Source organism: Myodes glareolus, chromosome 9 (genome assembly GCF_982192425.1).
Source record: "Myodes glareolus chromosome 9, mMyoGla1.1, whole genome shotgun sequence".
Lineage (NCBI taxonomy): Eukaryota > Metazoa > Chordata > Mammalia > Rodentia > Cricetidae > Myodes > Myodes glareolus.
The window spans coordinates 70,441,504-70,453,524 of record NC_142034.1 but is presented as its reverse complement, the minus strand read 5'-3'; the positions used below and the strand labels follow the sequence as shown (position 1 = coordinate 70,453,524).

Sequence of the window (12,021 nt, the reverse complement as noted above, 5' to 3'; positions counted from 1 at the left end):
TCTCTCAGAGAAGCAGTTAGGCTTTGGAGATGGGTCACCTGCCCTGTGCGTACCTCAGACCATTCTTCCTCAAGTCTCCTGGGACACTCAGTTCCCGTCCTCAATGACGCCAGCCTCCTGCAATCTGCCGGTTGTGCTGGATGTGGGGAAGGTAGGACCACAGAGGACGTGGGCTGTCGTGAGGGCCCGGGGATGGCTGGCATGGGGATGTCGCTCGTCGTGCGGGATCCCACGCGTTGCAGGGAGGCGGGCACCGCATACGTGCAGCGCGTGGCGAGCGGCTCAGGCCTTCCCCGAGGCTTCAGTGGCTCGGAGCCAGGCCCAGGCGGGCCCGGGGGTGGGGGGGGCGGGAGGTGGGGACGTGGCGGCGGCTCAAGCGGGTGGAGCCTCGGACGAGGGAGGAGCTGAGCACGCCGGGGCGACGCCGCGGGAGGTTCTAGAAACGCCGGCTGCTGCGCGTGTCCAGGTGAGCGAGGTTCTGCGGGGTCGTCTGCGGTGCCGGGCGCGGGTCGGGGTGGCCAGGTGGTGCGAACCTGTCCTGCGCGGAGCCGGGAGCTGAATCCGGGGTCACACAGCCCCGCGCCCCGCGTCCCGCACCCTGATTCTGCACCCGCCTCGGTTCCTGTCCCACCCGTGTCCCTTCCTAGGGTCAGGGCGGTGAGGTCGGCGGCGGCGCCTTTCCTGCCGGTGCGGCTCGGCCGGGCCGGACACTTGGCTAGCCTGTGGGGTCAGGATCCCGGGAAAGGGCGGCCTGACCCTAGAGTCGACCCCGATCTAAAGCGGAGGCGCCCGCCTGGCCCCGGAGGAGCCGCTGCTTAGAGTGAGAGAGATTTGCTCCTCTGACTCCCAAGCCTAGCAGGGACTAGCTTGGTGCCGCTAGTTTTATGGGCTGTTATATCAGAAAGCCTCCGCCTCTCTGTCAGACATCCCTGTCGAACCTCTGATGTTTTCCCTCGGTAGTTGCGGAGACCCGTGGTGATTGACTAATTGAACAAACAGCCTTCAGTGTGCCTGGAGACTGCAAAGACAGGCAGGCAGAGAAAAGACTCAGAAAGTTCAGGTCTAGAGGAGCAGCAAGGTAAGTACTGGGTTGCTAGGGAGCTTGGACTGTGTGGGCTTGGTAGATGTCTGAATGTCTCAGGGCAGGGTCAGGAGCTCCTGTGGACTGGAGTGGTCACTTAGGAAGCACCCAGAGTGGCACAAACTTGGGCCATCATCATCTTTGAGGTACCTCAGCTGCCTCAGAAATGTCCAAGGTGCAGTCTGTCACTGTGGTTTTTTTGCCCCAAGGCCCGGCCTCTCGGCTTCTCTCCATGCACAGGATGTTTGACCTCTGGATTCTTTCCTTTTCGGGCCTTCTTGTTCTCACACAGTGCAGCTTGTCCACTGTGTGGCCCAGCCCGTGAAGCCACGTTGCAAGGATGGAGTTGGCTGGAGGCCTTATCCCGAAGATTCTGTCATACTAACCCTCCTTAGTACTTGGAGGGCTCATCAGGCAGATATGGTGACAACCCAACTTAAGGAAGCATTGTATGTGGCCTTTGATATTCCTTTTCCATGTCACAGGCTCTGCTGTGAGGTGATGTAGAGTGTGGCTTACTTATCTGTAGATTGGATGGCCCATAATGGATTGTGGGCCATTCCTTGAATAGTGTATGCCTGGTATCTGGCTAGAATGTGCCTGACTAACTAGAACAAGGGAGAAGAGGAGGTGGAGGAGGCATTTTTTTTCCCCATAGGCAGCTCCTAATCTCTCTGAGGTTGCTGTTTAGCACTGGCAACCAGCCTCGGCCCAGGGAGGAGCCCTGTATGTGGGTACTCATCAGAGAGAGACTGAGTACACACAAGTCTGAGGTGTGAGTGGAGAGAGGGAATTGAGGGTTTTCTCATCTCCTGAGAAAGCTTCCCTTTTTGAGTGTACCCTCCCACATCCTTGGGAGGGTTTGAGGCTGGACGAAAGGCCTTGGCTGACATACGGCCACGCTGGCTGATAGTGTGCAGAGGCCTGGGAGGTGTGTCCCTGGCTTCTGGGATCTGTCAAGAGCTTAATTTTATGCAGATGGAGGTTGGCAGCAGATGCTGTCATGCCGGCACGTGAAGGACCAGCCGAGAACTGCAAAAAGAGCTCAGCTTTGAAAAACGCCATTCAGACCTAGTCATTTAGACCTGTGACCTGTGGGACACCGTCCTCTCCCAGAGCGAAGGGGACCGTGGAGTCCTGTGGTCTGTGGGTTTTGTGCTGGGGACGTGAAATGAGGGATAGACAGACAGTTTTTCTTCTCGGTGAGAGCAGAGTGGGGTAAGAAGGTCTGGACTGGACCTCTTAGAGTAGAGGGGTTTTGTTCAGCTGGATCACTGCAGGGCAGAGGATGAAGTGTTTGGTAGTGATTCCCTGGCTCTGGTAGGATCTGTGTGAGCCTGGTCCAGGCCAGTCTCTGCTCCAGACTTCTTGGGAAGTGCTTGCTAGAGATTGCCTGCTCTGTACCTGGCACTCCTGGGAGCCAGGGCGTAGTGGAGTCCCCAAGGCTTGTGCTTGTAGGAGCATGGAATGAGCAGGTCAGAAGCCCAGAGGAGATTTTGGAGTATTGGTTGCGCTCCTGGCCTTTGCCGGGGGGGGGGGACTGTCCTTGGTGGGCTTTAGGACCCGTGACCAGGCAATTCTAGGGTCACCTCCGAGGGTTGAGTACGTTGTGACACCTGATTCTGCTCTCTCCTGAACTGAATATGTCGTCTCTGCTGGCGTTCCTGGGATGCGGGCATCACTCACCTTCCGCCGTTTCCTCATTTCTTGCATCTTCACTGCCTCCTCATGGACCTTCCTCCTTCCAAGAGCCACTAACTTGGGCCGAGCCACTGCTCACTTCAGCTCCCCTCATGTTCCTGTGATTCTTTTGGTGCCGACGACTGGTCAAAATCAGCCCAGTGGTTGGCGGCTTTCTGACACTTGTCATCTAATTCAGTTCCTGAGCAGGAGGATCAGGAAGTCTAGGACTTACTTGTCCAAGGTCACAAAGCCAGGAAATGACAGGTGGAGCTAGGATTTAACTCTGGGTCTTTCCTATCCCAGGGTAGGTGTACCTGCCTGTTCCTTGGGTGTCAAAGCTGGATTGACTGATAACGCATAGTTGTGCCCAGTTGAAATGACTGCCCACTTGAATTCAGGGAACCGTCGTTATTTTGTGTCCATGGGCTCTCCTTTTCCTAATGGGCTCTAACTAGGGATGTCATGGACTTTATTTGTGAATCTTTGAGACTTCCGTGAGAAAGTCTTCAATCTGAGTAGAATATGACTTCCCAATTTCAAGAAGTCCCATGTCCCATGAAGTAACATGTGAGATTGGATGGTCGTGGCTAGCAGAAGGGGACTTCGTTGGGAGGCTTAGCTTGCGAACATATGTCAGGTGTATGGGGAGCCCTCCATCCACAGCGATCTTTCTCACGTCTTAGACACCAAGTCCCTCCTTAGTCCTGATTTCACTTCCCCTAGCTTTCATCATCCACACTCAACATGTTTATTGGAAAATCATAGAAATAAACAACGGTGAGTCCGCCTGAGTTCTGAGATGGAATCCGCGTCCCTCCGTTCTGGTGTTCCCAGGCTATCGTTGCTTTGTTTAGTGTATCCCTGCTGTGTACACTGCCCATTGTTAGACTCGCCATCCTTTGTAGCCACTTGCTTATCAGGTTGACTGCATGGTATTAACAGTGCTTGCGCTCAAGTAACCTTCTAAGTAGCGGGCCCCAGCACGCAAGAGTAGCCACGCTGGCGGCTTCATTTCGGTAACTTGTTATAACCATTCTCTTTCGTTCTGTTGATAATTTCTCATTGTGTCTAATTCGCAAATTCAATTTTATCATAGGCATGCACTCACAGAGAAAGCAGCATCCGCAGGGTTCGATACTATCTGCGGTTTCATGCACCGGGTTTCTTGGAATGTATCCTCTGTGGACCAGGCAGGAGTATTGTAGCTGAAGCAGAGATGATTATCTGGCTTACAAGGTTTTTGTGAGAATTAGATGGTAGAAATGAAAGATCTCTGGAAACATAAACCATGGTTATCTTAGACTAGGTTCCCAGAAAGCAGAGCCGGAGGCAGGGCTTAAGTGCTTAGTGCTTATTGAAAAGTCTATTGCAGGGCAGCCAGGGTGACGGGAAAGGAGAGATGAAGGGGAAACAATGAGGAGGTACCTTAGCAAGCTGGTCCCCCTTGGTGGAGGTCTGCTAGCTCCTCTGCCATTTCGGGCCTGCTTCTGTGTGGAACCTCTGTGGGGACTCCATGCCTGTGGACGATTTCTTACAGAAGGTGTTTGAAGGAAGTACCTGCTGGCTCCCTCTTGTATTTAATCCTTCGTCAGCCAGAGTTGTCTCAAGGGAAGTTAACTCTTCCTCACTCCTCAGTGTGGTCCTTCTGTAGCCACTTGAGAGCCTAGTCTGGAGGCAATGGGAGGAACCAGAGCATCTGGTTTGGGTCAACAATATCTTCTGCCTGGCTAGGGCAAAGTTGAAGGTTCGGAGCCTAGGGCATGGGGCAGCATGGATAACGTTTATCTTCTGGTAGGTTTTTTTTTTTCCATGCATGAGTTAAGTTCAGCTAGACCATTAGACCATCTTTTGAGGCCCAGATGGGAACCCAACTCAGTGTTGGCATGTGGACCTTGGCAGCTTCTCTGCTGCTGCAGGAGGTGGCGGTTTTGATGGCTCCCAGCATTCATGGACTGACCAGAGACGATGTAAATACTGTACCTGACACAGGCATTCCTGTCAGGCCCATTGAACTTCCACCCCTGACGACAGCAGTGGGGCCGCAGATCTAAGGTCAGAGAGTTCCATTACTGACGGTTTTACTTGCTTTCCTAAATGGATACTGAGACATGGGACTCGAGAGGACTCTTGGGAGACAGGAGAACACTTGGCTTCACCAAGCAGAGATCTGGCTTTCACAAGTGTCTTGGTGGAGGTGAATACTGAAGTCGTTGAAGGTTTGAGTCTGAGGTAGTGCGATGGGGCTGGAGAGGGTAGCAGGGCCAGGTCACAGGGCCCTTTGGGCTATATCTTATCTGGCAGTGGGAACCAAAGGGAGGGCTTCAACAAGCCTTGTTGGCTACTTTGTAGAACAGAGTTGGAGAGAACCCATCCAGAGGTGAAGAGGTCAGAGCAGGTGGGGCCTGCATGGATGAAGGGTATGCTAGAGGGTGGTCAGTATGATGGCTGAGGCACGGTGTCTGGTAATGAGACTTGGGTGTACTTCTGAGCCGGTGTGGATACCCACCTGCTTCAGTGGTGTGACCTCTTGGAGCCTGTGCATAGCTCCTCCTTGGTTGAGTACCTGGGTTCTCTCGGCTCTACCAGTCTAGCATTAGCCACTGTATGGCAGGCTAGGCCATGGTGGAAATAGGGGCTGAAGAGTCTTGTTCGGGGGAGGTTATCCCTTCACTGAAGGCAAACAGCATTTTTGCCTAGTGCCAGGCAAGACCTCTTTGCAAACTCATGTTCTGTCTCTGGGCTGTTAAGTGCTTTGTTAAAACTCAAGATGTAGCAGCATTTGGACGGCAGCTGAGAGCTTGGCAGAGGGTCCTCCCCGATGAGGTAAGGGGAGAAGCTGAGGACGCTGCCGGTTTGCAGCTGGAAACATCTTTCCATGGCTACTTGGCCAGCTTATAAATGCACTTTCCAAAGAGCAGGCTCGCTGCAGGAGCTCAGGTTGTATGTCTTGGAATCACCATGCTGAGAAACGGTGCCAGCCGCCTGGTGGGTGAATTGCTGTTGCTGGGACATTGGCAAGTTTTGTGAGACCTCCCTACAGGGGTCCAGACACTGGGACTGCCAAGGCCCCTTTGGAGTTCAGTTGAGAAGGGCCTACTTTGTTTCCTGTGCATATTCAACATATCACAAAAAATATGTACCTTTTTAGTTCTAGTAGGATTTCTTGTAGAAAGATCAGGAAAACAAACATAAAAGGGAAAATAAAATTACTTCACCAAGATACAGTTATGGTATGATTCTTTTTTATGTTTATACATACATCATTTTTTTTTCTTTCAAAAAATGGAACATACAGTATGGATTATTGACGTCTGGCCCTTGCCAGTCTGCTTTGATCATTCCATGTTGATGGCCACAAAGTGTTTATTGTTACATAGTCTATGTTAATCTACTGTACAGAGTGTAAACTCTTTAGTTGTGGTTTCTTTGTCTGAACAAATTCATGATGATTTTCCCCGGGGGCTTGCTACAGGGCAGACATTATTCCAAACTCTGAGGTGTGGACCATGAAGCTCAGTAGTGTTCCTATTTGGTGCCGTGTTTTCATAAAAAGGGATTTGACCATGACCACCTCCTGTATTGTTTGTTCTTTGTGGATTTCTGAGAGCTCCCGGGGAAGCTTTTGACAGCGCCAGCCCTGGGCAGACTCCCGTATTCCCACTTTGTCTGTCCGGGGTGAGTGCTGGGTGAAGTGATGAGACCGGAGTTGACATTCCCCACAGTGGAGAGCGCAGTTGCTCTTGGATAAGTGTGTCCTCTCCACCTGACCCCAGTTAGGGGACCTTGTATACAAAGCCTTTTGAGTTCAGGGATCCTGGGGTCAGAAGAAATGAGCAGATGCCCTGATTAGAATGGTGCCTTGGGGCACCCCGTTCTCTGGCTAGCAGAGTTTTCCTACTCCTCTCCCCAGCCAGAACAGGACTGGAAAGGCTCTTGCTTGGTAAGTCGCTTCCTAAAGCGAATGTGTGACTCTCTGAGGCTGTGTCTCCAGGCTGGGATCTGTGGATGGGCTCATCTAAGCCTGGCAGCACATTCCAGAGAAATGACAGTTGGCCCTCGTGTAATAAAGAGACCTGGCTGCTTTTCCCAGTCGCTGTCAGGCATGAACTCTGGGTGGTATTTGGAAGGAATGAAAAGGCTTCCCCCCCTTTCCCGAGTCTGCTGCCTGATTTCTGACTAGGTATGCACTGGAACTGGCCACACAACTGGGAGGTGCATGGAGCCCTCCCACTTCATCCAGGTCTGGTCTGGTCTCCGGCCTGAACTGCTCTCTTTTCACCCCCACTTTGAGGGGTAGTTGTCTGGCCCCCACATCAGAGATCCTCCTAACCTGGAGATTTTCCTACATAGTTTTGGGCATTTGTGTCCCATTTATTTCCTTTGCTTTCTTTTAGAGTAAATTTCCATCTGAGCCGTTTCAGAGACTTGGCTGAGTTGAAACGCAAAGAGGAGGGATAGGCAGAACAAGGGTTCAGCAGGGCGCTGGCCTTCCAGCATGTTCCGGGCTGTGTGGCTTAGATGGGGAAGCATGTCTGAAGCCTCCACTGTGTACTTAGGCCAGCCGCCAGTGAAGCTTGCTCCAGGTTGCTGCGGCGTCCCTCAGAACCGTGTCTGTTTCTAGGTGGCTGAGAAGGCAGTGCCTGGCCTCTCCCATGTCAGCAGCCTGGCCCCAGTGTTGTGACTGTGTGCGACTGATCACCTTTGTATCCTGAGCATCTAGCTTGGTGCCTGCAATCTCTGGGGTGTAAGTCAGTGTTTGCGAATGGGTAGGGAGTGGCCAGGGAAGGTGTCTGTGTAGATCTCCACCACAGGAAGAGCCATGTCTGTTCAGAAAGTGCTCTCCGCGGCAGGCGCAGACGGGCAGAAGTCAGTTTTCCTCTTCTTCTGTTGACGGCCTTCCGTACACTTCAACTTGGCTTGGCCCCCTGCGTCACACTTTCTTAGTTCTCTTTGTCATTGTCTGTTCCTTTCTGTCACTTTCTTGTGGAGGGCATCCAGGTCCTTGAATTCCTCACCTCTATTGATATGTGGCAACAGGACTCTTATCTGTTTGGGCAGCCCTCGGTTCAAGTACAAAGGGAGGTCCCTGTCAGAGGCCCATTGTCACATTCTGGATGGTATGACCTGCATCAGTGGTTTGGGGAGAGTGGCCCTGCAGAGCTGCTTCTTCCTCTATGATGTCCCCATGACCTTGATGTCCTGGGAGCAAACTGTCTGCATTGGACCGTCTTACATGTGGCTCTTGACACTCTCCTGGCATATGTATTAGAAAGTAAGACTGACAGACAGGAAGCTGGGTGTTCACACTTGTAATCTTAGCGATTGGAAGGCTGAGGCAGGAGGCTTATTGAGTTCTAGGCCACCTTGGTCTCCATAGTGAGACCTTGTTTCTAAAAAGGAACACAAAATAAAACCCAGGCAGGGGCCAGAATTGAGCACATATCCCTAGTTCCATGTTGTGATCCCTCCCTCGGATGATCTTGAATACCTTATTTAGCGATCTAGTTGAGGGTGTGTATATGTCTGTGCCCAGCATGTATGAATGTGTCCTCTCATGTACATTGTCCCCACCCCAGTACAGGATGTAGCCCAGGTGGCCTTGAACTTTGTTCTTCCTCACACTGTCTCTTGAGTGCTGAGATCACAGGCATGCCCAGTTGCAGGTGCTCTTTCCACCGCGTCCCTCTGATGGCTGTCCCTGAATGCCTTGCAGATACTGCCCTTTCCCATCATGGAGCTCCAGGTGTTGGTGTTGCTGATGTCCTGGTTTGGAGCCCTGAGCCGGGTGCAGGCAGAATTCTTCACCTCTATTGGTATGTGGCAACCGAACTCTAGTTTACCTAAGCAGCCCTCAGCTAAGTGCTAGGGGATATCACTACCTGAGGTTCTTTACAGGGTCCAGTCCAGGGAGGGTGGGGCTTGCGAAGGTTCTCCTCCCCCATACCTCCATGCATCCTGATGAATGTGTGCCTTGGGAGGCAGCTTTCTGAGTTGGACCCTCCTTTCTGGAAGTACAGACTGCAAGTAGCTTTCAGGTCTTTCTCGGTCCTCCGCAAGAGGGTGGTCTAATTGGTGGACATTCTCTGTCCCAAGGACCAGATTCTCTCCTTCTCAACTGGAAGATCAGAGCTGATTTGCATTTGATGAGCTCTTAGGGTGTCCATCCCCCTACGATAGGACCAACCAGGTGATAAGGGGAGAATGAAGCTAGACTTCTCCTTTAGTCCCCTCCCCAGTGCACCCACACTTTGCCCAGACATCCTTTTGCCCCCTCAGCAAGTTGGGGGTCATCCTGTGTGAGTGACTAGGTGCCTTTAACCACCAGTCCCTATGACTCCCAGTTTACTGACATGCACTTGCCTGGGGTTACTCACTTCTGTTCTGGTATTTGGGGAAGGCCACTCCTCGTCCATTTCTCACTGGCCCTTGCTTCTCTCCTGCAGGGCACATGACTGATCTGATTTATGCAGAGAAGGACCTTGTGCAGTCTCTGAAGGAGTACATCCTTGTGGAGGAAGCCAAGCTCTCCAAGATTAAGAGGTGTCCAGTGTCCTAAGACCCCACCCTCAGTCTCCTTGCTGCCCCCATCCCCAGCCTGTCCAAGTGTCTGTAAGAGGAATTCATCGAGAGGAGCCGACCTGCAGTTAACTTGTGCTGCTCCTCCAGAGTTGCTGAGTCTACGGGTTAAGAAGCAACCCTCTTTTTTCTTTCTGCTTAACACATTTTAATTTACACTGGAGTTCCCAGCTCTTACCTAGATTAAGGGCTAGAAGTATCTAGGAAGTTACTATAGTCATGTTTTATTATCTCTTGATGAAAGAGCCCTGGGCCTCACCAAGGAAATTACCATCCTGTGTGGGTAGGTGTGGTAGTCTTTTTTTTTTTCTTCTTCTTCTTCTTCCCTTTGGTTTTACAGCTGGGCCAGTAAAATGGAAGCCCTGACCAGCAAGTCAGCTGCTGACCCCGAGGGCTACCTGGCTCATCCTGTGAATGCCTATAAGCTGGTGAAGCGGTTGAACACAGAGTGGCCTGCACTGGGGGACCTTGTCCTGCAGGACTCAGCTGCAGGTGAGGGGCAGTGAGCAGCTACCAGCTGTGTCTGTGTGCCTGTCTGCTTCTGCCTGGAGCTGTCCTTGTTAGTTTGTTTTAAAAATGTTCCAACAGTCACTTCCTGTTCTTTTGTAATGCTTCCTGGTAATGGCATTTTCTAATTATGCTTCAGAAATATGTCTTTTTAGAACAAACTTCAGGAACACAAAATATATCACATAAAAATCGTGATGCTTAATCCAATTGCTCCATGATAAGCACCATTAAAACTATAATCTTGGTGGATGGAGAGGTTACATAGTGGTTAAGAGCACTGGCTGCTCTTGCAGAAGAACCAAGTTTGGTCCTCAGCATCTACATGGTGGCTCACAGCCATCTGTATTTACAATCCCAGTTAGTCTGACACCCTCTTCTGACCTCTGCAGGCACCAGGCATGCATACATGTATACACAGCATATGTGCGTACAATACATGCATGCATAAACACATAATGCATACATGTATACACAGCATATGTGTGTACGCATACATGTATGCATTAATACATGCATGCATGCATACATACACAAACATACATGCAGGTAAAATACTCACTCATACACATAAAATAAACTTTAAAAAATATTTAAGAAACCCTGTAATATTGGGCTTGTGAGATGGCTCAGTGGGTAAAGCCCTCACCATGCAAGTTGGGGAACTGAAGTTTGAATCGCCAGAAGCCATGGAAAGCCAGGCAAGTGTGTCTGACATCATCTGAGCACTCGAGAGGCAGAGATTTCCCAGGGCAAGCTGGCTAGCTAGACTAGCTGATCAGTGAGCTCTGGGCTCAATTGAGAGGTCTTACCTCAGTGAGTTAGTTGAGGGTGAAGAAGGCCCAGGCCTCCATGCACATCCGCATGCATACATGTGTGCCCACCCATATGAGACCATGCATACACACACATTTACAAACACCACACATGCATACACACACCAAAAAGAATCTGCGTACGTGTGAACCAGGTGGGCTGAGTGTTGGGGCTGAGGCAAGCTGGGGAATAGAGACGTCATCTGAATTCTTTCCTATGTGTGTCTTTTACAACAAAACATGACCGCGTGGGTTCAACATAAATGTGTGCTCAGTCCTGGGTTTCCCAGCTTCTGCAGATGCCATTAAATGTGCCTGTGCCGTGATTGTTATGGCTGGGTAGTCATCTGTCACAGTGATATTCTCTAAGCCTGGACAACTCACTGCACCCGGGTTGTGTCCAATTTTTCAGCTCTCTTTTACATGCATCTTGGTGTCGACCTCCGGTTATTTTTCTAAGTTAAATTCCTAGAAATGGTCTTTCCATGGCGGAGCACGGATTTGCTAGAGGCTCTTTCTGGGCTAGTGCTTTCTGTGTGTGAACACGCTCCTGTGATCCAGAGGAGAGGATCTTGGTAATGGAAGGGTGGGCTGGAGGTGGGCCACGGGATTCCCAGCCTCAGGCTGGGCCTCTTCTCTGAGCTGGGAGTGCTGATTAACTTCAGACTAGCTGTCTCTCTGACTGAGACTGGTCACAGCCACGTGACCAGCTGGGGTTGGGCTTGACTGGGGGCTGGGTAGTCTCAGGGGAGGGTTTGGTGAGCTCAGCCCTGCTGGAGCTGTGCCTGAGAGCTCACTGCCTCCAGAAGGCACTGCCTTTCCCAGATCCGCCTCCCCTCCCTTTCCTGGGCTGGGCCTGCTGCTCAGAACAGCTCAGAACAGGCTGTTCCTCCTGCTTGCAGGAGATGTAGGCGAGGAAGCCCGTACAGACTCAGATGATCTGCTGTCTGATCCTGTCGTCCCGCCACCTCCCGTCAGTAGCTGGGAGCTAGGATTACCTGGAAGGTGATGGGACAGGCCCAGAGAGCAATTATTTATGCTCATCTCTGATGCTGAATACTTGCCCCTCAAATAAGGGGGAGCCCTGACAGTACAGTGTGGCTGTCTATGAGGCTTACTTTCTTTTTTTGTGGATGCTAACATCTTCAGAGCTCCTGACCATATAGCTGTGAAGAAGATCAATGTAGCAGCTTTTTCATCCCTGGGCCCTGGCTTGCCATGTGGAGAAGGGGTGGCACCAGGTGGCCCTTGGAAAGGGGCCAGGGACTGAATTCATTGGCGTTCCCCTCCCAGTCCTCAGCTCTTAGGCAGATTCTAAGGCCTGAAGCATTAGCATGGCAAGGCCCGGAGTCCTAGAAT

The 12,021-nt window shown here is 51.5% G+C and overlaps 1 protein-coding gene across 3 annotated transcripts in view; it reads left to right on the top strand.

Annotated features, from left to right (window-relative positions):
• Positions 1-358: 358 nt before the first annotated feature.
• The window catches only part of P4ha2 (prolyl 4-hydroxylase subunit alpha 2), a 29,777-nt gene continuing 18,114 nt past the window's right edge, over positions 359-12,021 (top strand). For 2 of the 3 annotated variants that reach the window (XM_048437684.3, XM_048437685.3), the window contains exons 1-5: positions 359-466; positions 961-1,078; positions 8,478-8,577; positions 9,208-9,304; positions 9,681-9,832. In XM_048437684.3, coding sequence (XP_048293641.1) covers positions 8,496-8,577; positions 9,208-9,304; positions 9,681-9,832 — 331 coding nt within the window. In that variant the 5' untranslated portion in view covers positions 359-466; positions 961-1,078; positions 8,478-8,495. The remainder of the gene's footprint in view (positions 467-960; positions 1,079-8,477; positions 8,578-9,207; positions 9,305-9,680; positions 9,833-12,021) is intronic. The other variant, XM_085694943.2, reaches the window with a different exon arrangement.